A 26,285-nucleotide genomic window follows, 5' to 3' on the forward strand; every position below is an offset into this window, starting at 1 on the left:
TGTTAATCACCATACAGTACATCCCCAGATTCCGATGTAAAGTTCGATGCTTCATTAGTTGCGTATAACATCCAGTGCACCATGCAATACGTGCCCTCCTTACTATCCATCACTGGTCTATCCCAATCCCCCAACCCCATCCCCTCTGAGGCCCCCAGTTTGTTTCTCACATTCCATAGTCTCTCATGCTTCATTCCCCCTTCTGATTACCCCCCTTTCTTTATCCCTTTGTTCCCCTACTGATCATCCTAGTTCTTATGTTCCATAGATGAGAGAAATCATATGATAATTGTCTTTCTCTGCTTGACTTATTTCACTTAGCATTATCTCCTCCAGTGCCGTCCATGTTGCAGCAAATGTTGAGAATTCGTTCTTTCTGATAGCTGAGTAATATTCCATTGTATATATGGACCACAGCTTCTTAATCCAGTCATCTGTTGAAGGGCATCTCGACTCCTTCCACGATTTAGCTATTGTGGACAATGCTGCTATGAACATTGGGGTGCCTATGGCCCTTCTCTTCACTACGTCTGTATCTTTGGGGTAAACACCCAGTAGTGCAATGCCTCGGTCATAGGGTAGCACAATTTTTAACTTTTTAAAGGACCTCCACACTGCTTTCCAGAGTGGCTGTACCAACTTGCACTCCCACCAACAATGTAGGAGGGATCCCCTTTCTCCACATCCTCTCCAACAATTGTTGTTTCTTGCCTTGTCTATTTTTGCCACTCTAACAGGTGTAAGGTTGGAACACAACTTCTTAATCAGTCATCTGTTGAAGGGCATCTCGACTCCTTCCACGATTTAGCTATTGTGGACAATGTTGCTATGAACATTGGGGTGCATATGGCCCTTCTCTTCACTACGTCTGTATCTTTAGGGTAAACACCCAGTAGTGCAATGGCTGGATCATAGGGTAACTGAATTTTTAACTTTTTAAGGGACCTCCACACTGTTTTCCAGAGTGGCTGTACCAACTTGCATTCCCACCAACAATGTAGGAGGGATCCCCTTTCTCCACATACTCTCCAACAGTTGTTGTTTCTTGCCTTTTCTATTTTTGCCATTCTAACTGGCATAAGATGGTATCCCAATGTTGTTTTGATTTGAATTTTCCTGATGGCTAATGATTTTAAAAAATTTTCCATATGTCTGTTAGCCATTTGTATTTCTTCATTGGAAAAGTGTCTGTTCATAACTTCTGTCTATTTTATGATTTGTTTATTTGTTTCTCATGTATTGAGTTTGAGAATTTCTTTGTAGATCTTGGATTCCCTTCAACAGATGACTGGATTAAGAAGCTGTGGTCCATATATACAATGGAATATTGCTCAGCTATCAGAAAGAACGAATTCTCAACATTTGCTGCAACATGGACGGCACTGGAGGAGATAATGCTAAATGGAATAAGTGAAGCAGAGAAAGACAATTATATGATTTCTCTCATCTATGGAACATAAGAACTAGGATGATCAGTAGGGGAAGAAAGGGATAAAGAAAGGGGGGGTAATCAGAAAGGGGAATGAAGCATTAGAGACTATGGACTGTGAGAAACAAACTGAAGACTTCAGAGGGGAGGGGAGTGGGGGAATGGGATAGACTGGTGATGGGTAGTAAGGAGGGCTCATATTGCATGGTGCACTGGGTGTTATACACAACTAATGAAGCATCGAACTTTGCATCGGAATCCGGGGGAGTACTGTATGATGGCTAACATAATATAGTAAAAAAAAATCATTAAAAAAAAGAAGTTGTCGTCCATAAATACAATGGAATATTACTCAGCTATCAGAAAGAACAAATTCTCAACATTTGCTGCAACATGGACAGCACCGAGGAGATAATGCTAAGTGAAGTAAGTCAAGCAGAGAAAGACAATTATCATATGATTTCTCTCATCTATGGAACATAGATGAGACATATGTCTCTCTGTCAAATAGATGTCAAATAGATGAATAAAATCTTAAAAAAAAACCCAAAAAATTCAATTAAAAAATGGACAGAAGACATGAACAGACATTTTTTTCCAAAGAAGACATCAGGATGGCCAACAGACATATAAAAAGATGCTCAACATCACTGATAATCACACATCTCCAAAGGCAAGAGAAACAAAAGACAAAATGAACTCGTGGGACTTCATCAAGATAAAAAGCTTCTGCACAGCCAAGGAAACAGTCAAAAAAACTAAGAGACAGCCCACAGAATGGGAGAATATATTTGCAAAGGACACCACAGATAAAGGACTGGTATCCAAGATCTACAAAGAACTTCTCAAACTCAATACACGAGAAACAAATAAACAAATCATAAAATGGGCAGAAGATATGAACAGACACTTTTCCAATGAAGACATACAAATGGCTAACAGACACATGAAAAAATGTTCAAAATCATTAGCCATCAGGGAAATTCAAATCAAAACCACACTGAGATACCACCTTACGCCAGTTAGAATGGCAAAGATAGACAAGGCAAGAAACAACAATTGTTGGAGAGGATGTGGAGAAAGGGGATCCCTCCTACATTGTTGGTGGGAATGCAAGTTGGTACAGCCACTCTGGAAAACAGTGTGGAGGTCCCTTAAAAAGTTAAAAATTGAACTACCCTATGACCCAGCCATTGCACTACTGGGTGTTTACCCCAAAGATACAGACGTAGTAAAGAGAAGGGCCCATATGCACCCCAATGTTCATAGCAGCATTGTCCACCATAGCTAAATCGTGGAAGGAGCCGAGATGCCCTTCAACAGATGACTGATTAAGAAGTTGTGGTCCATATATACAATGGAATATTACTCAGCTCTCAAAAAGAATGATTTCTCAACATTGGCTGCAACATGAACGGGACTGGAGGAGATAATGCTAAGTGAAATAAGTCAAGCAGAAAAAGACAGTTATCATATGGTTTCTCTCATCTATGGACCATAAGAACTAGGATGATCGGTAGGGGAAGAAAGGGATAAGGAAAGGGGGGTAATCAGAAGGGGGAATGAAGTATGAGAGACTATGGACTCTGAGAAACAAACTGAGGACTTCAGAGGGGAGGGGGGAGGGGAATGGGATAGGCTGGTGATGGGTGGTGGGGAGGGCATGTATTGCATGGTGCACTGGGTGTTATAGCAACTAATGAATCATCGAACTTTACATCGGAATCTGGGGATGTACTGTATGGTGACTAACATAATATAATAAAAAATATTTTTAAAAAAGGGAAATGCAAATCAAAACTACAAAGATATCACCTTATACCTGTCAGAGTGGCTAAAATCAAAAACTCAAGAAACAGCAAGTATTGGTGTGGATGTAGAGAAAAATGACCCTCGTGCACTGTTGAGGGGAATGCAAACTAGTGCAGCCTCTGTGGGAAACAGTATGGAATTTCCTCAAAAAGTTAAAAATAGAACTGCTCTACTATTCAGTAATTGCACTATTGGGTATTTACCCAAGTAAGATGAAAACACTAATTCAAAAAGATATACACATCCCTATGTTTATTGCAGCATTATTTATAGTAGCCAAACCACGGAAGCAGCCCAAGTGTTCACCAACAGATGAATAGATAAAGAAAATGTGGCATACACACACACACACACACACACACACACACACAAGAACTGAATATTATTCAGCCTTAAAAAATGAAATCTTGCCATTTGCCACAATATGGATGAACTTAGAGTATAATGCTAATAGAAATAAGCCAGTTGGAGAAAGACAAATGCTATATGATTTTACTCATATGTGGAATTTAAGAAGCAAAACAAATGAACAAAGGGAAAAAAAGAGACAAAGAAAGAAATAGACTCTTAACTACAGAGAACAAACTGACGGCTACCAAAGGGAAGATAGGTAAGGAAATGGGTGAAATAATGAAGGGGATTAAGAGTATACTTATCTTGATGAACACTGAATAACATATGGAACTGTTGAATCACTATATTGCACACCTGGAACTAATATAACACTGTATGTTATCTACACTGGAATTAAAATTTTAAAAAATTAAATAGGAGGAGGATAAAAACTCATTTCTATTTAATAGACAACACTCTGATTATTAACAGTGATGAGCATTTGTGAGCACCCAGGCCTGGCTTGCCTGTGAGTACTAACATGGTCACAGTAAACCTATATAAGTATAATTATATATATCTATTAGAAACATACCTTACATAGTGGGTGCTCAATAAATGATAGCTATTATTACTGTTGCCATTGTTTCTGTTAATGTATAAAGTATGATTATTTTTAGCCTGTACCTGTTCTCTCAAGCCCTCAGTTGGCTTTCCAGTTATGTGGGACATCCCCAGTTTAGTGGTATCTTCACTGTGGAGGTGCTCCACTCAAGCCCTCTGCTGCTGGCGTTCGCTCTTAGTCATAGCTTTGCTTTGCTGGTAGCTTTCCTAAGCCACCAGGGTTCCAGAACAGCACTTAGGGTGGATAGCACAGTGGCAGAAGTGTCACCTGGGCTTCACGTAGGACACTACCTTATGCCTAGAACCTTGTAAATGTCTTTATTAATATGGCTCCTGCATTTTTTGGCCACAACCTAGTCTCTTCATAAAGGCTCAGGCCACAGGGTATGCAAGGGGAAAGTATGCCATGCTCCCCACAGTAGGCAGAACAATAGCCCCAGAGATGTCTACATTCAAATCCCAGAACCTGTGAGTATGTTACCTTACATGATAAAGAGCCTTGTGGATGTGATTAAGTTCAGGATTTTGAGATGGGGGAGATTATTTTGGATTATCCGGATGGGCTCAGTGCAATTACATGAATTCTTATAAGTAAAGGGAGTAGATAGGAAGCTAAGAATCAGGGAGATAGAGAATATGTGTTAAATGAATTACTGCTTTGCTGCTGACTTGAAGGTGGAAGGGAGCTGCAAGCCAAGAAACACAGGCCATACTACCCATCACCAGCCTATAAGGAGGGCACGTATTGCATGGTGCACTGGGTGTTATACGCAACTAATGAATCATGGAACTTTACATCAAAAACTAGGGATGTACTGTATGGTGACTAACATAATAAAAAATATTATTATAAAAAAAAAGAAACACAGGCCACTTCTAGAAGCTAAAAAAGGCAAGGACATAGATTCTTTCCTAGAGCCTCTAGAAGAATTGTAGTTCTGCAAACACCTTGATTTTTAACTCAATACAACATATTTTGGAGTTCTGACCTCCAGATCTCTAAGATAATAAATTTGTGTTGTGGTTTTTTTTAATTTTTTAAAAAAAATTTTAAAAAGATTTTACTTATTTGTTTGACAGAGACAGACAGCCAGCGAGAGGGGGAACACAAGCAGGGGGAGTTGGAGAGGAAGAAGCAGGCCCCCAGCAGAGGAGCCCGATGGGGGGCTTGATCCCAGGACCCTGGGATCATGCCCTGAGCCGAAGGCAGACACCCAATGACTGAGCCACCCAGGCACCCCTAAACTTGTGTTGTTTTAAGCCATTAAATTTGTGGTGATTTGTTACAGCAGCAACAGGAAACTCATATGCTCCCTTAATGTCCCTGCCTCTTCCCCTTACTTCTCTTTCCAGGTTTCCTTTAAAAAACATTTTCCTTCTTTTTTGACCCTCAATTGAAAGTCCCCGAGTTATTTAAAACAATTAGGAGGGACCATAGTTGGAAACCACTGCTGCTTCTCTTATTCTTTTGTGAATTGTTTATGTTCTTTACCCCACTGACGACTCTTAATGTCAGAAAAACATAAATCTATAGTCGTACTCCAAGACCCCACAATGAGCCACACTCTCTCCTGTAGCCATTAATTCAGTCGTCCATACAAGAAGTATTTATTGGAGGCCACTATATGCCAAGCAGTGAACTAGCATTGAGATGCAGAGAGGGCAGTACAGTCTATACCTTACAGAGGAAATAGAGGTTGGATTTTTATGTTTTGAGAACAACGTGTGTAGATTTTTTTTGTTTTTGTTTTTTGTTTTGGTCTGGTGTATGTTCTAAGATTTGTTTCTTTCTGGAAAGCAATTGGGATACGTGGAGTCTCTTTCACTAAGTAACAAGGGACAGGAACTATTCTCTGGCTTCATTCTATCTTCCAATTTATATTCAGACCTAGGAAAGAGTTAATGAATTCAGTGATAGATAAGCAAAGATGGAAAACAGCACAGCCCAGTCCATCTTTGCTTAGGATAATTTCCCCTCTCTTTATCCTCTCCAGTCCTGCTTTCCTGCCTCTGACGCAGGGAACTAAGGCTCTGAATGAAACCTGCTGGAAGTTCCAATTAAATCTTTGTGGACAAAGTGCACACATGACATCCTCAGATAACAGGTGGCAATAAATCCATCAGAACTTCCACTCAGAGATCAGAGTCCCTTCTGAACTGCTAACAACTGCCAGTACCTCACTGATACCTCACACAAGATGGGCTCTAAGGTACGGTTTTTCTTTCCCTGGACACATTTAATCCTTCCTTATAATTTGTCTCTCAACAGAGAATTTTAACTCTAAGGTAAAGTTTCCTACTGATTTGTTGGCAAATTCTTGGTTTGGTTTTGTTTGGTTTGGTTGTGTTTTTTTGATCTGTCTTTATAGTACTTATTCCATTTTACATCTTCTAGTTTTCTATTGCTTTTTTTTTTTAAGTCCCTTGTTTTTTTCCTTGTATATCACAGGTAAATTTGTATTTAGACACACCTTATTTACATAGAGAAATAAAGGATTAAATGATTGCATGCATTTTCTGGTTAAAACTTATCTGGGGGGCGCCTGGGTAGCACAGCGGTTGGGCGTCTGCCTTTGGCTCGGGGCGTGATCCTGGCGTTATGGGATCGAGACCCACATCAGGCTCCTCTGCTGTGGGCTTGCTTCTTCCTCTCCCACTCCCCCTGCTTGTGCTCCCTCTCTCACTGGCTATCTCTATCTCTGTCGAATAAATAAATAAAATCTTTAAAAAAACTTATCTGGGAATTTGGTTCAGTGGGGACCTCTTGGTCACTTAGAACCGTGGTATGGGTGATGTTTTTCTCCCAGCTCTGGTCTTAGAATAGAACAGAGTAGCTTAGGGCTTGGAATACTCCCAACATTTAACATTCACTATTGAACTCCAGTGATAATCATTTAAAATTATTTACTTCTTGTAAAGTATGTTAATTATGAAAGTAGTTAATTAAAAATATTTAGAAATTATAGAAAAACAAAATGAAAATAATGTAAATCAGTGATTATAATAGCTGACACTTGAGTGTGTCTCTTTCTAATCTTTTAAAACACATAATTTTTTATATGATTGAGGTCAAGCTGCAAATACAGTTTAATATCCTTTTTAATTTAACACCATATTAGGTATTTCTAAGTCATTGAAATTATTTGAGAAATGATTTTTAAGAACTGTTTATATTCCACCATTAAAATGTTTGATTTTTTCACTAACATAAATAATGCAGCAATTAGTAATTTCAAACATAAATCTTTGGCCACACTTCTGATCTTTTCCTTAAGATATGTTCTTAGAGGTAGAGTTACTGAATCAAAGGTTACATAAATTTAGAGCCTGATGCATTTCATGACACTAATATATATTAAAATGTGTATGTTGGCATTGTTGATATTACAACAGAAGACATGCACACACACACACAAATTCTTCCCTGAAACTGCTATTACCTGGAGTTTAGCAAAATACTATGACTTAATGCTGACTAATCACATGAAATCCTAAGTAGAGAACTAATTATGACAGTATTTTATTTACACACAGTAACACACCTTACAGAGCAGGGATTTATAGCTCAAACAGCATAGAAGTGCTTCAAGTACCGCAGAACAAGGGAAGATGGTGGACTATAATCCTGCAGGTTAAAAAACTTGGAGTTTCATTCCAGTTTGATACTAATTGTCTGAAACAGATCTCCTAGCCTCCAGAGTCTCATATTTCTCATCTGTGAACTGACAGTGTTGGTCTAGGTCAGTGTTTCTCTGTGGGAAGTACAAGCAACACTTATGGCACATGACATATTTTGGGGTGGTACAGACCATAGGCTATAATTTTGGATTGGTGCATACACATGAACCATAATTTGTTTTGTACGGCACACTTATTTTTTTAAAACAATAGTATTTTGGTTTTTAAAAAGAGTGTATTTAGAGGAAAAGATTGAACAAATAATAACACAAGTAGGCCTCAGATATTGACATAAACCATTGGCGTGATAGGCATTTGAGACACAGAGCTAAGAGAACACAGCTAGAATCTGCTTAATGTGTTAGGTAGAATTCCAGATGTAAAAAGCCAGTAAGCAGTGATTTCTTAAAAGGCAATCTGAGAACCAGGTGGAATTATTGAGATGTATAGGAAGTGAGCAGAGACACAGGAAAGGAAATGGTTCAAATACCATCCTAGTATTTGCAACTACTTGCACTTTTCATTTTAATAGTGAGTTTCACTTGTCTGGGCAGAAATTCTCCCCTCTTCTATAAAGGCTGCAGAAGACCTATAGCAGTAACAGGACCTTTCATAAGAAACTGGAGAAGACGCTCCCAGACCAGCCATCACCATGTCCAGGGTGTTTTTGGACACTCCTCAGCGGTTGCTAAAGGAGGGGAGAGAGTCACGGAAGCTGGTACTGGTGGTGGTGTTTGTTGCTCTGCTTCTGGACAACATGCTGCTTACTGTAGTGGGTATGTGTGGGTGTCTTTATGCTGGGGGTTAATTTCTTTGGGCCCCAGCAGGTAGCATACACCCTGCCAAAATTCAGCAGTGAGTGGACTTGAGTATTTTTCTTTTTATGCTTAGAAAACACAAAATAGAAAATGAAGTTGAGAAGTGTTATTGGACTTGTCTTAGGTGCCAAGGTGGGGTTCAAGCTCTGTCCAACTGACCCCAGAGCTCCAACTTCTTGCAGTATCCTTCCCTGCCCCTACCATTTCCATGCTCTGCCATCTCTATATAAGACCTGAAACAATAAGACAGAGCCTACCTTCTTCAACCACAGCTGTGAAAGTAAGCATCTGGTAACTTGAAATTTTCCCCACTCTCAGCATGCATGTCCAAGAAAAATTGTGAAAACTCCATGGGTATTGACATTGTGATTACAACTAAATGTTAGCAAGTAGATGATTGGCTAATACAGAATTCAGGAGTAATGAGGACCAATTGTATGTGGGTTGGAATTTAGGTACTTAATCTAATAGGATAATTTGGACAGGTACAGTCTTTTAGTATGCTTCAAATCATTTCACTTAGATACCTTCCTTGAATATGAATATAAAGCTCATAGTAATGCCCCTGAACCAATTAGTGTTAAAAAGTGTCCTTAGCTCTCATCACTTGTCCTTCTTGATTTTCAGTGCCCATTATACCCAACTTCCTATATGCCACAGAGTTCAAAGAAACCAACGCTCCTCTGTACCTTGGCCCCACCACAATTTCTAAGCATGTCCTTACTTCTCCTGCCTTTTCCACCATCTTCTCCTTTGATAACAACACCATGGCTCTCAAAGAAAGTGCACCCAGTGGCACAGCGTGGACAGATGACAATACTGGCACCATCCCCCCTCCAGTCACTGGAGCCATCCCAGCACAACGAAACAACTGCTTGCAAGGCACAGAGTTTCTGGAGGAAGAGAACTTACGGGTTGGGGTTCTGTTTGCTTCAAAGGCTTTGATGCAACTTCTGGTCAACCCATTTGTGGGACCTCTCACCAACAGGTATCTCAATGGGTTCAGTGCTCTACATGGTACTCACTGGCTCAGGAGTAAGAGGATGATAGGCTGAGGTATCATAAAGGTAGTTAGAAGGGAAAAGGAAGGAAAACTCTCTTGTCAGTCTCCAGGGCAACCAACTGTTTGGAAACCTGGTTACCCAAAGGATAACATGATATTGATGAACACATTTCATCAATATCAAATTTTCTTAGTGATGTAATGACTATTGAGCACCAAAAAAAGAACCAGTGATCAGAAGTATACTGCTGATGTTATTTCGGTACCCTGGAACATGGCTCCAAGGCAGGACTACTGCAATCTAGAGCACAGTGTTTGGGATTATCCTGATGCTTCAAAGGGATATACACTCTGAGTAGGCCAGCCTTTCTGGAAAAGAGGATTTTGGCCCTGGTCTATGGGTAATTTGCATGTTTCTTTGTTTATTTATACACGTTAATATGTCATATCCTATCTGTACACTTGCATTCAGAGACGCGCATTTCCGTGTACTCAAATAACTGCATTTCTGTTCCCGATTACATGAAAAAATATAGTCCAAGTATATGGATTCCTATTGGGACTGTATCTTTTTCTTTTTAATTCTCTTTTAGGATTGGATATCACATCCCCATGTTTGCTGGCTTTGTTATCCTGTTTCTCTCCACAGTTAGTAAGTGATTTGCTTCCTCTTTTATTTCTTTCACTGATTATCTTTGATTTTATCACATGCACTACAATGCAGAGAGTAGGGTCAAGTTAGCTAATTAGGCATCTGACTAAATGGCCTATGACACTGATTTAAATCCTTTGCAGTTTTGGTTATGGGCATTAGAGCAGTATTGACAAATCAATCTATTTGGAGTTTGTATATTCTGCTATAGAAGAACAGATAATTTACTTCCTTCAGCTGAGGAATATTGTAAAGGTTGTTTTAATAGATATGCGGATATATGTGTGTGTGTGTGTGTCAGTAGTCCCTCGAATGAGGTTAGTCCAAATACCCCATCTTTGGGAAGAGGTTGTATTATTTTGATACACAAAGGTGAAAGACCACCAGCCAGGAATCTAAACTGAACAATAGCAACTAGATAATACCAAAAAGTCTACTGCCTTCAAGGACATTAAAGCTAATAGCTTAGAGAAATAAATTTGCTAAAAAAACAAGAAAGAGAAAGACAAATAGTCAATCCAGTATCAGATGAATGTTCTAATAAAATAGACATGGAATAAGAACAGTAAATAAACAAATTATGTCTGGAAATTGACCCCATGAATTAAAATAAGAAGGAATGATGGTGGTGGGGAGGTTAATTGAAGGAGAAGGCAGCCTCTGGAGCTGTTGGTGGCTCCCTGATGCCTCTGCTGACTCTTCTTCCAATAACATACCTCCTTCCTCCTGTTTTTCTTATCAACTTTTTGTTACTTTTCTGCTTTTTCTATTAGCTCCTCCTCAAGTTTTCTTCCCTTTCAGCATGTGCCTTGACTCTTATCAACCAATGCTTAACAGGAGTTTGTTGCAGTCGAGGCTGGAAGGTTGCAAAGAACAGAAGCTTGATGTGTAAAGTTCTGAGAACTGCAGCTTACTTGTGAAAATTCTAGCTAAATCAAAGAAAATGAGGAAGTTCAGGTTAGAAATGTTTATTGAACTTCTAAATCTCAGCCTATGCCAAATAGTGAATTAAAAACTAATAGGATTCTATTTCATCAAATGAGACTCATAATTTTCTCCAAAAACTTTACGGAGCACATATATTATGTCTTGATGGCAAAAGCCACTGGGGGAAGAAAAAGAATGAAATGACATGGTTCCAGCCTAGGAGTTTATGATACATGTCTGGGAGATATAACAAACACCCTGCAAAATAGGATAATGCTAGAGTATCGCAAACTCTTTAGCATATGGTCCTTGCTTGATTCTCTGCTATTAAATAATAATTATTATTTCCATGCCATAACCAGTGTTGCTATACTGAGTTGGCCTAATTCTAGCAAATGTTTGGTCTTTAGGGAATCTTATGGGGCCTCTCTTTAGGTTTTTTTTTAAAGATTTTATTTATTTATTCAACAGAGATAGAGAGAGCCAGCGAGAGAGGGAACACAAGGAGGGGGAATGGGAGAGGAAGAAGCAGGTTTATCGCGGAGANTTCAACAGAGATAGAGAGAGCCAGCGAGAGAGGGAACACAAGGAGGGGGAATGGGAGAGGAAGAAGCAGGTTTATCGCGGAGAAGCCTGATGTGGGGCTCGATCCCATAACGTGGGGCTCGATCCCATAACGTCGGGATCACGCCCTGAGCCGAAGGCAGACACTTAACCACTGTGCCACCCAGGCGCCCCTCTTTAGGTTTTTTAAAATACTAAAAAGAGGTTGCTGATGCCCCTTACCACCATTAAGGGCCCCTAGCTGAGACCCATGCTTAATGTAATTAGGAGCGAATTGGTAACCCATATTAGGGGGTGAAGCGAGAAGGAAATCGTTTTGGTTTTCCTAAATAGGGTGACCAAACATCCTACCTTGTCTGGGATTCAGGGGCCTCCCAGAATGCAAAATCCTTGGCAAACTGAGACAAGTTAGTCACTCTATTCTCAAACGACATAGGTATAGGGGCGCCTGGGTGGCTCAGTCAATTAAGTATCTGCCTTCAGCTCAGGAGCCTTCACCTCAAGAGCCTGCTACTCCCTCTGCCTGCTGCTCCCCCTGCTTGTGTTCTCTCTCTCTTTCTGTCAAATAAATAAATAAATAAATAAATAAATAAATAAAATCTTTTAAAAAAATACTGTAAAAAAAGGATGTAGGAATAGTTAAACTTGAACCTACTGAAAATCAGAAGGCCTAGGAGAAGGCATTGGAAGCCCAGCAAAGAGAGACCAAGCACATGCATGTTTGGGGAACAGTGTAATCACATCTGGATGTAATGGGAGAAGATTATAAGACAGCCAACAACCAAATATAATGAAAGGGCAAAGGGATTCAAATTCTGCTGATTCAGATACTTTGGGAGGAATTCTTTCTTTCAAGGGCATTGTCTTAAAATGGAGGTGAGACATGTCTGGTTTTACCAAGCTTACCACCAGCACCCTGTAATTTAGTTTTTGATAACATATTCCTGTTTGGTACTCAGTTTTGTGTATGCTAGTCTAGAGTAGATGGACGATGCCTTAAGATGCCTCTTAAAGGGCATGAACTGGGTGTTCTTTTTATTTCACATCTTCTAGTGTATGTTTGATATTACTTAATACATACTCACTGATTTGATTTGGCTAAAATATTTTCCAGTACTAGATAAGAGGAAATATCCGATTGAATCACAAGATACTATTTTCTACCCAATCCCTATGGTCCTTCAATTACACATAACTTTTATTCCCTCACTGTAGATGACCCAATGGGGCCCAAAAATGTCAAAGGTCAAATCTAGGTGTTGAATATGAAGGATTGAGAAGTAGGGTCTAAGGGCATTATACTTTTGGACAGCCATGATTCCAGTGGACAGGATATTGAGCTTTGGGCCAGAAATGTAAAAATCCAGGCTTCTATCCACTGTGTGGTGAATTGGTTTGTGTTTCTGTGGTTTCTCAGTCTTCATGTCAATTAAAATGAAATCCTGATTAAGGTGTGGGAGATTAGAAAGACAACTGCAAAAACGGGGCAATGATCATCCTTTTTAAAACCTATACATAGTGGCTTATATCTACAATCTCATGGGCACATTTTCTGGTGGTGAGGAAACAAAGACAATTTGCTAACTGGAGCATTCTTGCTATTTTCTACACAGTGTTTGCTTTTTCTGGTACCTATACCCTACTGTTTGTGGCCCGAACCCTTCAAGGCATTGGTTCTTCATTTTCATCTGTTGCAGGTAATGCTGACATCTTACACACACACACACACACACACACACACACACACACACACACACACACACATATATCTCTTACCATCTCTTACTACTTTCAGACCCTGTAAGATTTATGTGAATAGATAGGAAAGTATCCCAGTGGGCAAAAAAAAAAAAAGATAATTGTAGAGTTATTATCAGTGTTCTAAATCCCTAAGCCTGACATAGCTTCCTCTGATAATATTTAGGTACAGCCAGCTCAGGTCAAAGCAAGTCCAAGGTAAAATGATGAAGTAAGCCAGGCTTTTATTTAATGCCCCTCTATGGTCTTTTCTGTGACCCCCTCTTAACATTTTATAAGAAAAGTAATGCTAATACTACCAGTAACACTACCACTTTGGAAAGTATCATCAAATACAATATTTAATGTAATCCTATGCAGTAGCTATTTTATGCCATTTTACACATGAGTAAATGATAAGAGAGCCCAGTCCATGCTGTCTCCCACATGTCTTCTGTACTTTCCTCTTCCTTGGGCACCTCTGTTGAATATAACAGTGTTCCATGTTTATATATTTTTCCTTTGGCCTACTCCATATCCATTCATTCAAGGAAACAAGCTAGGAAATTATAAAATGCAATGAAATGCTGTATCAATGGACAGTGGTATTCTGTATTACCCTTTCCAGGGACTTTTGCATTTCCAGCAATATTGTGAACAGAAAGAGTGGGCAATGTGGGAGTTTGGGCGACCAGTGGGGACAGTATTTGTAAAATACTATGGGCTAAGTTTTACAAAACCCCTCAAACTGCAACTGTACATAAGATGATCCCTGAAGATATAATAGGGATAGAGGACTAAGAACTAACTGACCAAGGATTCAGTGAGAGAGGCAGAAAGAGGGCTCCTATATGCTAACTCCATATGTCACTCTCCTTTCAGGTCTTGGGATGTTGGCAAGTGTCTACACTGATGACTATGAGAGAGGGCGTGCCATGGGAATTGCCTTGGGGGGCCTGGCTTTGGGAGTGCTGGGTAAGTGGCACCTGGTCCCAAATCTAGGTTCAAAGGGTAGGATACTGCAGACTTTTAGAAGATGGTTCCAGAAGGAAAGTGTTCCTAAAGGTCATGAAAGACAGGATTTTCTTTCCCTTTCTGTCCAATCATGTTTTGAGTCCTTTTGAAATTTTTCCCAGGAAAGGCAAAATCTCTTTCCCGTTAAGAAGCTTAATAGCCCATGAGGTCCTAAGAATGGGAGAAACCTAGTCTATTCCAGTGAGCAAATGTCCCCATGTTAGCAGCTGCTGCCTTACCTCTGCTTCCATACAGGGCCAGTACTTTCAAAATGAGAGGAGCTCTTTGTCAGATTTTGTGCTAAATACATTGCAGACACAATCTCTTTTAATGCTCACACCGCTATGAAGGAGGAATGATTGTCTCCATTATAGAGATGAGGACTAAAAGAGGTTAAATAGCCATACAAGTTTACATAGCTAGAAAATGCCAGAGCCAGGATATAGACTCAGATTTTCTGGACTCAAACCCCGAACTCTGAACCATAACATACTTTCTTTGAGGTTCATCCCTCATCTAGATTGATTGACTATTCCAACAAGTCACATATTTTATGGAGCACTTACTATATGTCAAGGAGAATGCTAGCACACAGGGGACATAGGTAAGAAGCCTTACACATGGTTCCTTCCCTCTCGGAGCTCAGAAACTGGTTGAGGAGAAAACACCAGAGGTCTCTTCCTAGTCCATATCTCCCCCACCCCAACACACACACACAACCATGGGAGAAGAGGCAACAAAAACCCTGCTCTTTGTTAATATCCATTTTCCCAAACACCCAAGTTAAAACTTTGGTTCATCCTGGTCTCCTTTATCACTTCTCACCCCCAAATGGATAAGCCCATTAATATTCTCTAAAGCCACTTCCTCAAGGTTGGTTCCTCATCACATCTCAGTTGGAACCAGCCTACTGACTGATCTTTTGTGCCTTTCCTCCTTCCCCCAAGGTGCCACCAGAAGAAGCTTCCCATGCCCAGAGCTGGTGATATTTCTCTCTTGCTAAAAAACATATTTCCCCATTGCCCACAAAACCAAGCAGATGCTGTATCTGGATATACAGGGCCTTTGACTACTTGGTCTCAACAGTCCCCACCTTTACTCTTTCTCTCCCAAATACTCATATTCTAGTGACTGAACACTGAATGCTGATTTTCTTCTATTTGTTATCCAACCACAATTTTTTAAAAAAAATTTTATTTAAATTCAATTTAATTAACATATTGTGTATTATTAGTTTCAGAGGTAGAATTCCATGATTCATCAGTTGCATACAGCACCCAGTGCTCATTACTTCAAGTGCCCTCCTTAATGCCCATCACCCAGTTACCCCATCCACCTATCCACCTCCCCTCCAGCAATCTTCAGTTTGTTCCCTATAGCTAAGAGTCTCTTATGGTTTGCCTCCCTCTCTGTTTTCCTCTTATTTATTTTCCCTTCCCTTCCCCTACGTTCATCTGTTTTGTTTCTTAAATTCCACATATGAGTAAAATATGGTATTTGCCTTTCTCTGGCTGATTTATTTCACTTAGCATAACACACTCTAGTTCCATCCATGTCATTGCAAATGGCAAGGGTTCATTTTTTGATGGCTAATATTCCATTGTGTGTGTATATACACACATACCCATATATACATACATACATATATATATATATATATATATATACACACACACAAATATATATATATATCTTTATCCATTCATCTGCTAATGGACATCTGGGCTCTTTCTGTATTTTGGCTATTGTGGACATTGCTGCTATCAACATTGAGGTGCAAGTGTCCCTTCGAATCACTATGTTTGTATCCTTGGATAAATACCTCGTAGTGCAATTCCTGGGTTGTAGGATAGCTGTATTTTTAACATTTTGAGGAACCTCCATACTGCAACCACACTCTCTTTTATGACACCTCAATGCTCTTCACTTTTACTTCTTCCCCACCTGTATTAGCCACTTGACAAAGCCCTTGTGGCCACCTGAACTCACTGCACTGTGTTTGTACAGCACCTTGTAGATTGCACCTTTACTGCTGAACTCTACTCTTCACCATGTTCTAATTATTTGTGTCCTGCTACCCCACCCCCACCACATGCATTTTCTCTACTAGAAAATGAATTCCTGAGAACCAGGTCTTCTTCATTTCTGAATCCCCAGAATCTTACATGGAGTTTCATTGGGTAAATGTGGACAAGTCACACCAACTAGGAATTGGTCCTTACTTCTGAAATCTGTACCTGCTTTGCCTTTCCAGTGGGAGCTCCTTTTGGAAGTGTAATGTATGTGTTTGTTGGGCGCTCTTCACCCTTCCTCATATTGGCCTTCCTGGCACTACTGGATGGAGGTAAGTCACCATAAGAGGTCACAAGCCAGATAATAGCTTAAGTCAGATTGGGAATGCACTATGCCGTGGTGTCAGTCTTGACATGCCTGAAAGATCAAGGACTGCTCCATTTTCAGAAAGAAGGAAGAAACTCAGGGAGTTAGATCTGTACATGATAGGGTGATATCAATGTGGCTGTTATTGGAGCCTCCAGCTGATCAGTGAACAAAATAAACTGTCTCTTTCTCTCCCACTTTCTTACTTAGCACTCCAGCTGTGTATCCTACAGCCTTCCAAAGTCTCTCCTGAAGTAAGTAGACACTAAGTTCCATTACCAAGGGATATACAGAATGGCTATGTGCTAAGACCCCTAGATCATCCCTGTTAAACCATAAGAAGAAAGGTGAAGAGGAGTGGAGTCAAGGAAAGTAAGAACTATACTTGGATTCACAGATAGTGTCATATTTAGGGTAGCATTGGGGATGGTGGGAGAGTCTGGTCTGATGTTGGACAAAGATGGAAGAAAGGCCATATGAAGAACCAAGGAAACATTACAAAATGTATATATATAAACTCAGAACCAGGAGACAATGACATTGGGACCTGTGTGTTCATAGTTACAACACCTCAGAGCTAGAGAAGACCTTGGAGGCTGCTTAGATAATATCTCCTCCAAGAACATCTTTGCAGATTACCATTCTATCATGGTTAAATATCAGAGTTGGTATTTGTCTGATTCCAACCCAAAGATGCCTTTGGGAAATCCATATCAAACCACAAAGAAGTACAGAAAATATGGGAAAGTTTGATCTAAAAACCCTGATTTTGTAGCCAAGTCAGACAGAAGTGTGGGTAACCTGGGAACCCACTATTTGCAATTGGGATCTGAAAGGGAGCAGTCTTGTGGGACTGAGCCCTTTACCTGAGGGGTCTGTGCTAACTCCAAGTAGTCAGTATCAGAATTGAATTACATTATAAGACACCCAGTCAGTGCCCATAGAGAACGGAAGAATTGTTTGGTGGGAAAGCCCCCACATTTGGTACCAAAAGTATTGTGAGAGGAGAAATTATTTTCCTTTAGTATCTTTCTGAATAGTTTCGACTTAGATGGTAATGTTCTACATATTCAAAAAATTCAATTATTATTTTTCTGCCTGTATAAAACACCACTGTGTGTGTACCATATTTTATTCAATCCCCTATGTTTGAACATTTAGGTAGTTTCCAGTATTTTGCAGTTATAAATAGTGCTACAATTAATAACTTTATGTATATGCATTTTTATAACATTGGAGGTAATCTATAGAATAAATTCCTAGAAGTGGAATTGTTAGGCAAAAGAGCTTATTGGACTTCTTTATGTGTATTTTGTGATTTAGACCTGTCTCTTTATTTTGAATTATATATCTAGTTTTAGTATCTCTGAATATTTAATCCACTCCTGTAAGTATGCAGAGAGGTTTATTATATTAAAACTATTAAATCTATTATCAGATAGAATGTAGTTAACACCACATATTAGGACACAGTGGTCAGGAAATTTGTTAGAGGGAGAAGTTTCAGCTACTGAGTCAGGGAATACAGTGGAAAAGAAGGAGCCATTTAAGACTGACTTTGAAGAATGGGTAGGACTTGGAGCTATAGAGAGAAGGAAGGTAGTTTATGCAAAAATAACCAACCATGAACATGGTTTAGGCAAAAATAACCTGCTGGAATGCATGGGAGGAAGGTGGAGTGATTGAGTTTAATTGTAATAAAGATTTTCTGAGGGAAAGGGGAAATAGAACTGAACATTTAGGCTTGCATTTTAACCTAGATATTCAAACACCTTCAACTAGACTTGCCAATATGGCTCAAAATGGTCAGAATGAAGCCTTCAGAATGCTTGAGGAGCTTTCTGAGTTATCACCTCTGTGCTCACCTTTGGGAATCAGCACTCTACCTGTGGTTCTCTCAGGGCAAACATTAGTGCCAGCAAGATCGAGTGGTGAGGCCCAAGACCAGGAGTCCAGATACCCATTGTCCATTGCTGGCCTTGCTGACAACCCACTCTCATCTAGTTGATGATCATTTGAAAACAGGAATCATGTCTGGAATATGTTGTCCTACTCTTTGTGACTACTGGTGTTTGCCTTGCACATAGGAGGTACACTGCCAGGTGACTCTGTGACATTGGGAAAGTCACTTTATCTCTTTTGATTGGGTGTCTGGTCTCTTCAGTAAAGGAGCTGACATAGATGATCTCTAAGGTCCTGTCTGCATATTCTCAGATTCTATGACAATAGGAGAGATGTACACTGAACAAATGCAAGTTTTTTTGTGGTCCATGTTCTCAGAGTGCCAGGGGGACTCCTCTCCTTACACTTCTCAGAGACCCTTATATCCTGGTAGCTGCAGGTAAGCTGAAAATGCCTCTTTGGGCTGGGAGAGTCTGGGCTTCTTGGTAGCCCTGGTGCCTGACAGAACTGTCTCTCCAGGCTCCCTCTGCTTTGCTAACATGGGAGTGGCCATGCTGGAGCCCACATTGCCCATCTGGATGATGCAGACCATGTGCTCACCTGAGTGGCAGTTAGGTAAGTGACCATGTTCCCCAACTTGGGCTTGGGCAGAGGTGTGCACCATGGGCCCTATCTCGGGTAATTGAGATGCACTATCAGGCCCAGGTCTTCAGGGTCACAGAGGCACAATGGGCTTCCCTTGTAGAATTAGCGTCTCTGTCCACACCTGTAAATCAAACCTGGGTGGGCAGGCAGCACTTCCAAGAAGCAGCCCAAGAGCGGCAAGAACGGCAGGGTGGGAGGGTTTGAGAGGGGCTATGGAGTGACAACATACCTAGCTATGTAGTACAATGACAAATGACTTTTAGTCAAAAGATCGAGGTTTTCATTTCAGCTTCACTGATTGGCTAAGTAAATGTGTGCAAACCACATCAATTTTCTGAACACCAACTTTCTCATCTCTAAAATGGGCATTGGAATACTGTTTAGTTCAAACAGTAATTTGAGAAATAAATGGCATAATATGTGGAAATGCTTTACACCTGTAGAATATTAATATGCACCACCATTACCAACCACACTTTTCCGTCTTCAACTCCCCTTTCTCTAGATTACCCTTTTGCTATCCTTTTACCTCTAACAAGGTGCTTATGGAGGCCTCCAGCCTCCTCTGTTTCATGGAGAGATGTCCTTGTGACTCATCTGAGTTGAGAGAGGAGGCTTTGGCCCTTCCCAGGAAGCCTGAGAATGGGAACAGAGAAGGCTATGTGCCATCCAGTCACTGTAGGGAGGAGAGCTGATGGGGCCAGAGGGGAAGTTGATAAGGACCTGATATGGCTCCTCATGCAAAGAAAAGCACTAAATCTAATTTTTTAGGGGACAGTTCTAAGCAAGGCTCCAAGCTGTACTCCTAGCCTCAAATTGAATTTTTCTGGGATGCAAATGCCTCTGACCATGACAATTAATTGAGTTAGTTGGTGCTTAATGCAGAAAAGCATCTTCTGCCCCAAGGCTATGACAGCTCAGGCTCTTGGTGCAGGTGGGCAAACACAGCTCAGAACAGCTCCTCCCCAGCTCTTCTTCACCACACAGGAGAGAATATTAAAAGCAAACTAGCATTCAATAACTGGTGAATTGTTGACTTTGGGTTTAATTATAATTGTCATGACAATTTATATTAGGCAGCACTGTTTCCTTTAGGTACAGAGAGGCATCAAGAGGCTAGTGAAACCCAGAGAAACTCCTGGGCTTATTCTATGCAGTCCTCCCACCGTCCTTTACAACTTTCCTCAATGCTATCAGCATCTCTAACTCTAGCTTCAAAAGCTCTCACATGATCTGGAGAGCTTGTTAAAACTCAGAGTGCTGGGCCCCACCCAGAAATTCAATAGAATCAAATTTGCATTTTCTTAAGTTTCCTGGTGATGCTGATATGGTATCAGGGACCATGCTGAAAAATATTGTACTAAATGCAGACAACCTGTGAAAGCTGTTTGGAGGAGAAGAGACAGCACTTTTGAGAGTGATTTGTAGTCTGTGACTGAGTACCTCTAAGTGACCCATTTTATGCCTGTACTCTCCCTGAGGGGAGGAAACAGGCCCACCTGGGTTTGAATCCTGACCACTTACTTACTGGTTGTGACCTTGGATGAGTTATTTAACCTCTTCAAACACCACCTTTTTTTTTTTTCATTTGAAGAAATGGAGATGCTTTCAGGGTTATTTTCAGGATTAAGTACATCTATGTATTCTAAAGGAATTAACACAGGGGCACCTGGGTGGCTCAGTCAGTTGAACATCCAGCTCTTGATTTGGGCTCAGGCCATGATGTCAGGGTCTTGACATCAAGCCCTGCATCGGGCTCCGTGCTCAGCATGGAGTCTGTTTGTCCCTCTCCCTCTTCTCCTCCCCCCCCACCTCTCTCTCCCTCTCTCTCAAATAAACACATAAAATCTTTAAAAATAAAGGGATTAGCACAGTGGACGGAATACAGGATAGATATACTACATAAATAAAAATTACTATTTTCACCATTGTTTTTGTTCAGATTATTTTGACAGTCACAGCTATGTGTAATTCCCTGCTCCTTGGAAGATATGCTGTGAAAAATATATGCTTGTCTGTAGACATACAGTTTGGAATACCTATTTTGCACAAAATGCTACTGAGCTGCAAGCTATACCCAGGTCTTAAAGAACAAGTCACATTGGTTGAGAAAATCTCATTTAGGAAATTCCACATTATTTAAAACAATAGTAAGGTGATGTATCTAAGAGGATAGTGAGCTTCCTAGAGATGCCTATCTCCAGATCTCAGGTAAACAATGGAGTAGTTATAGTTCTAAATTTTTAAAAATAATTAAACATAACAAATGGGTACACTTTGAAACATATTGCAGCCCTGTACAAATAGACAAATACACTAAGATACGCTTCATTTCCACCCTATCAAAGAGAATATTAAAATCAAACAAGCTATCAACTAGTAACTAGTGAATTGTTGACTTTGGGTTTAATTGTAATCATCCTGACAGTTTCTATTAGGCAGTGCTTTCTCCTGTAGGTAGAGAAAGGCATAGAGAAGCTGGTGAGACCTGAAGAAACTCTCACTGCTGATTCTGTGCAGTCCCTTATGCCAGAGCCATCTGTGTTGTCATGCTGCTTGTGTGGATATTGGAAACATATGAAGTTGGAAGGAGAAGGCCTGGGTTCAAGTCCAGGCATTGTTACTTGCCAGTTACGACAGTAACGGTTAAGGCTGATGCTCAGAGAGCACTTATTCTGTGCCAGACACTGCGCAAAATGGTTGACATACATTATCTCATTTAAGGCTCACAACCAGCCTATCTGGTAGGAATTATTATTATCCCCATATTTCAGAAGTTTCTTAATCTGACCCAATTTCCCATCTCCCCCTCCAAAAAGTCCTGGGCCTTGTAGAACCTCCTGTCATTGACAAGTGTCCCCATGTCCTCAACCTCTTTTTTAAACACTTCCATCATCTTCTTGCCCTGAGAGCTGCACATTTCCTGAGAACACTGTTTCTCAGCTGTCTTAATGGAAATCCACATTCCTCTCGACTTTGCTCACCTTTGCTGCTTCTGAGTAATTTCTTCTTGTTATTCTTTTTTAAGATATTATTTATTTATTTGAGAGAGAGACAAAGCGAGCATGAGGAGGGAAAGGGGCAACGGGAGAGGAAGAAGCAGACTCCCTGCTGAGCAGGGACACTGACTCTGGGCTCAATCCAAGGATGCTGGGATCTTGATCTAAGCTGAAGGCAGGTATTTAATCAACTGAGCCACCCAGGCACCCCAGAATCATTTCTTCTTAATTCTCCTTCAAAGACCCCACTCCCTTGAAGATCATGTCATTACATTATACCCTCTCTCCACCTCTCTTCATTGCAACCACCTATTGACCTCTTAGTTACCCAGTCTCATTCATTAAATTGTCGACACCTGGTTCATATTCTTTTCTCCTTTATTCCTGTTACCACTTTTGGTGGCTTCAATATCCAGGTGGATAACATTACCAACATAGTGTCCTATTACTTAACCTACCTTCTTGCAATAATCTTTTGCAATGATATTTTTCTCCTTTCCACCTTAACCAATCAAACCTTCATATAATTTTGACCTTGACATTAATTCTATCATCTCTGAAATTTAATTCTAAGCAGTCCGATTATCAACTCACATATCCCTGCTCAGGTATTTTAATATCCCTATATCAACAAATTTTGGCCAGTCGGAGGTCTCCAATCCATTGGCCTCAATTCATTTTCTATTTCCATCACCTCTCATGTCCTCAATTTTTTATTTACTCAGCTTGAATTCCATCATGATGTTACTGTTGTTGTTTATTTTTTATAATTTTTTTTATTATGTTAGTCACCATACAGTACATCCCTGGTTTCTGATGTAAAGTTCAATGATTCATTAGTTGCGTGTAACACCCAGTGCACCATGCAATATGTGCCCTCCTTACTGCCCATCACCAGCCTATCCCATTCCCCCACCCCCCTTCCCTCTGAAGCCCTCTGTTTCTCAGAGTCTCTTTTGAAAGTTAATTCCTTCGCCCTGCTCTCCCTCTGGGGTTGTCAGCCGGCACAGCATTGATTCTGGTTAAGCCAGTCTGGTTGCTACTCCTTGCCTATGCATGAGCAGCACACTGGGCCTGTGGGAAAACACATAGAGAGGCTATTGGTCTCACCTTACATTTATGGCTACAAATCTAAAGTAGGTTTTCACATTGCCCAACAATCTTTCTCTAAGTCCCCAGTTATGTTCTCTTTCCCACTTTCTGAAATTCCTATTTTATACTTATCCATTCAAACCTCTTCCACACCCTCATCCTTTTACTTTCATCATTCTCAATTCCTAGTCATTGAGAAATTAGAAGCAATGAGATGGGAACTCACATGTTCCCATCACTAAGTATACTCCTTTTCCTGCACTTGTACCGACATTCACTGCCTTCTTTTTATGGTTGAAACATTCCAACTCCTTCAGAGGCCAAACTACTACCACCACCACCACCATTACTTCTTCTCCTTCTCCTCCTCTTCCTCCTTCTCCTCCCCTTCTTCCTCCACCATGTCTTCCTCTTGTTGTTGTTGTTATTGCTGTTATTATTATTGTTGTTGTTGTTCTTCTTCTTCTTTTCTTCTTCTCTTCCTCCTCCTCCTTCTTCATTCCATCCCCTATCAACTATTTCATTGGCTATTTCTTATCACCTTTGTTATCTCCTCTTTCTTGCTAACTTTTAAAGGTAGGAGTCCTTGAAGGCTCAGACCTTGGATTTCTGTTTTTCTCTATCTGATGTTTCAGAGGTGATCCCAGCCCTCCCTATGGTTTTTAAGAAGCATGTATAAATCAATGAGTCAAGCATTTATATCTGTGCTTATGATCTGTCCTTGGAAGTCTAGACTTGTACACCCACTGCCTGACATCTCCAGTTGGATATCTAATATGCATTTTAAACCTTTAATGTTTCCCCCAAGCTCTTCCTCCATCTCCAGTAATTAAGACAAAATGAGTGATCCTTGATTTCTCTCTTTCTCTCACTCCCACCCAATCCAACTGAAAATTCCACTGACTCTACCACCATAATAATACCTTTGGTTTTATTCCCTTCTTTCCATCATGACAGCTAAGACGATGCATCATCCCTTTCTTCCTGGTTCTGCAGATAGTCTTCTGGCTTTTACTCTTGTCCTGTGAACCCATTCTTCTAACCGCAACCAGAGGACTTGAAAAAATGTAAATTATAATATGTCATTCCCCTCCAAGTTTTCCCACTCCACTTGCAATAAATTCCAAATTCTAGGCCTACGTTTTCTATTGTTCTTCACTTGGCTTGTTGTGCTTCAGCCACACACACCTCCTTTCTATTCCTGTAACAGACAACTAGTTTCTTCTTTAACATCTTTGTATTTGCATTAGATGTTTTTATTTGTTTGTTTCTGCTTGGAATGCTCTGTTTTGGTTATTCAGATCTCAGTTTAAATGTCATGTCTCTATAGTGTGCTGATTTGATGATCCATTTGAAATCTGTAACAGACATTATGACATCTCAGTCCTAAATACATCACTTTTTTTTTAAAGATTTATTTACTTGAGTGGGGGGGAAGAGGGGCAGAGGGAGTGAAGATACTAAGCAGACTCTGTGCTGAGGTCGGAGCCAGACAAGGGGCTCAATCTCATGACCCTGAGATCACAACTGGATCTGAAACCAAGAGTCAGACGTTCCACTGGCTGCACCAGCCAGGCACCCCTTAAATACATCACATTGCATCTCTTGAGAATACAAATGTTCTCTTATGTAACCTTAATACCATTATCACATTTGAGAAAATTTAAAACATTCTGTGTATTTAATTCGTATTCAATTTCCCCCAATTATCCAGAGAATTTTTTATGACTGTTTTTTTTATTTTCCTGGATAATGATCCAATAAGATTCATACTTGAATTTGGTTTTTATGTCCTTTAGTCTTTTAAAATCTTGAATAGTCTTGGGGTGCCTGGGTGGCTCAGTTGGGTGAGTGTCTGCCTTTGGCTCAGGTCATGATCCCAGCATCCCACTCTGTGGGGAGCCTGCTTCTCCCTCTCCCTCTGCCCTTCCTTCCTGCTCGTGCTTTCTCTCTCTCTCAAATGGATAGAATCTTGAAAAAAAAATCTAGAATAGTCTGCTTTGCCCTGCCATGCATCACATCTTTTTTTTTTCCCCGTAGCACTAACTTTTTGAAAATACTGGCAGGTTGTCTATAGAATGTTTCACATTTTAGATTTGACTAATTATTTCCTTATGATATAATTTAACTTGTTCCTCTCCAGACTGTTTATATGAACTAGAAGTTAGATGTGGTTAGATTGCAGAACTGACAATATTTTTTCTATTAAGTGGTAGAGTCTCTCCTCCCCTTGACTCCAGGCCCAGCCATGTGACTTGCTCTGTCCAATGTGACCTTAACAAATGTGACAGAAGCAGAGGCTTGAAATGGGCTCATGAGGCAGGACTTGCCAGTCCTTGCTGCTCTTGGGGGCCCTGCGACTGAGTGGGCCAGCCGGCTGGCTGAGGAGCGATGTGTGGCAACATCTCCATACCCCTGGCCAACGTCAAGCATGAAGCCATCCGCAACTCTCTGGCTGGCTCAGCCCAGAAGAATCCACTCTCTGATCCAAAGAATAATAGGAAATAATAAATGTTTATTCTAACCCCACCAAAAATAAATAAATGTCATGTCTCCTCAAAAAATCCTTACCAGCCCCCAGATTGAAGTTAGCTCCATTCCTGGTCATACCTCCATGCCACAACATTAAATGTTTTTCACACAACTTATTATTTTTCAAAATTATCTTTTTTTTTTT

General features: G+C 40.3%; 1 protein-coding gene across 8 annotated transcripts in view; it reads left to right on the forward strand.

The window, feature by feature from the left end:
- Positions 1 to 26,285, forward strand: part of SLC18A1 (solute carrier family 18 member A1) — a 50,727-nt gene that overhangs the window by 5,043 nt on the left and 19,399 nt on the right. For 4 of the 8 annotated variants that reach the window (XM_034661320.1, XM_002929302.4, XM_034661322.1 and 1 more), the window contains exons 2-11: positions 6,193 to 6,408; positions 8,431 to 8,652; positions 9,322 to 9,682; positions 10,291 to 10,349; positions 13,454 to 13,537; positions 14,460 to 14,552; positions 16,846 to 16,935; positions 17,181 to 17,224; positions 19,251 to 19,311; positions 19,392 to 19,487. In XM_034661320.1, coding sequence (XP_034517211.1) covers positions 8,529 to 8,652; positions 9,322 to 9,682; positions 10,291 to 10,349; positions 13,454 to 13,537; positions 14,460 to 14,552; positions 16,846 to 16,935; positions 17,181 to 17,224; positions 19,251 to 19,311; positions 19,392 to 19,487 — 1,012 coding nt within the window. In that variant the 5' untranslated portion in view covers positions 6,193 to 6,408; positions 8,431 to 8,528. Of the gene's footprint in view, positions 1 to 6,192; positions 6,409 to 8,408; positions 8,653 to 9,321; positions 9,683 to 10,290; positions 10,350 to 13,453; positions 13,538 to 14,459; positions 14,553 to 16,845; positions 16,936 to 17,180; positions 17,225 to 19,250; positions 19,312 to 19,391; positions 19,488 to 26,285 lie in introns of all 8 variants that reach the window. The other 4 variants (XM_034661318.1, XM_034661323.1, XM_034661319.1 and 1 more) reach the window with 4 other exon arrangements.

This window comes from Ailuropoda melanoleuca, chromosome 5 (assembly GCF_002007445.2).
Source record: "Ailuropoda melanoleuca isolate Jingjing chromosome 5, ASM200744v2, whole genome shotgun sequence".
Lineage (NCBI taxonomy): Eukaryota > Metazoa > Chordata > Mammalia > Carnivora > Ursidae > Ailuropoda > Ailuropoda melanoleuca.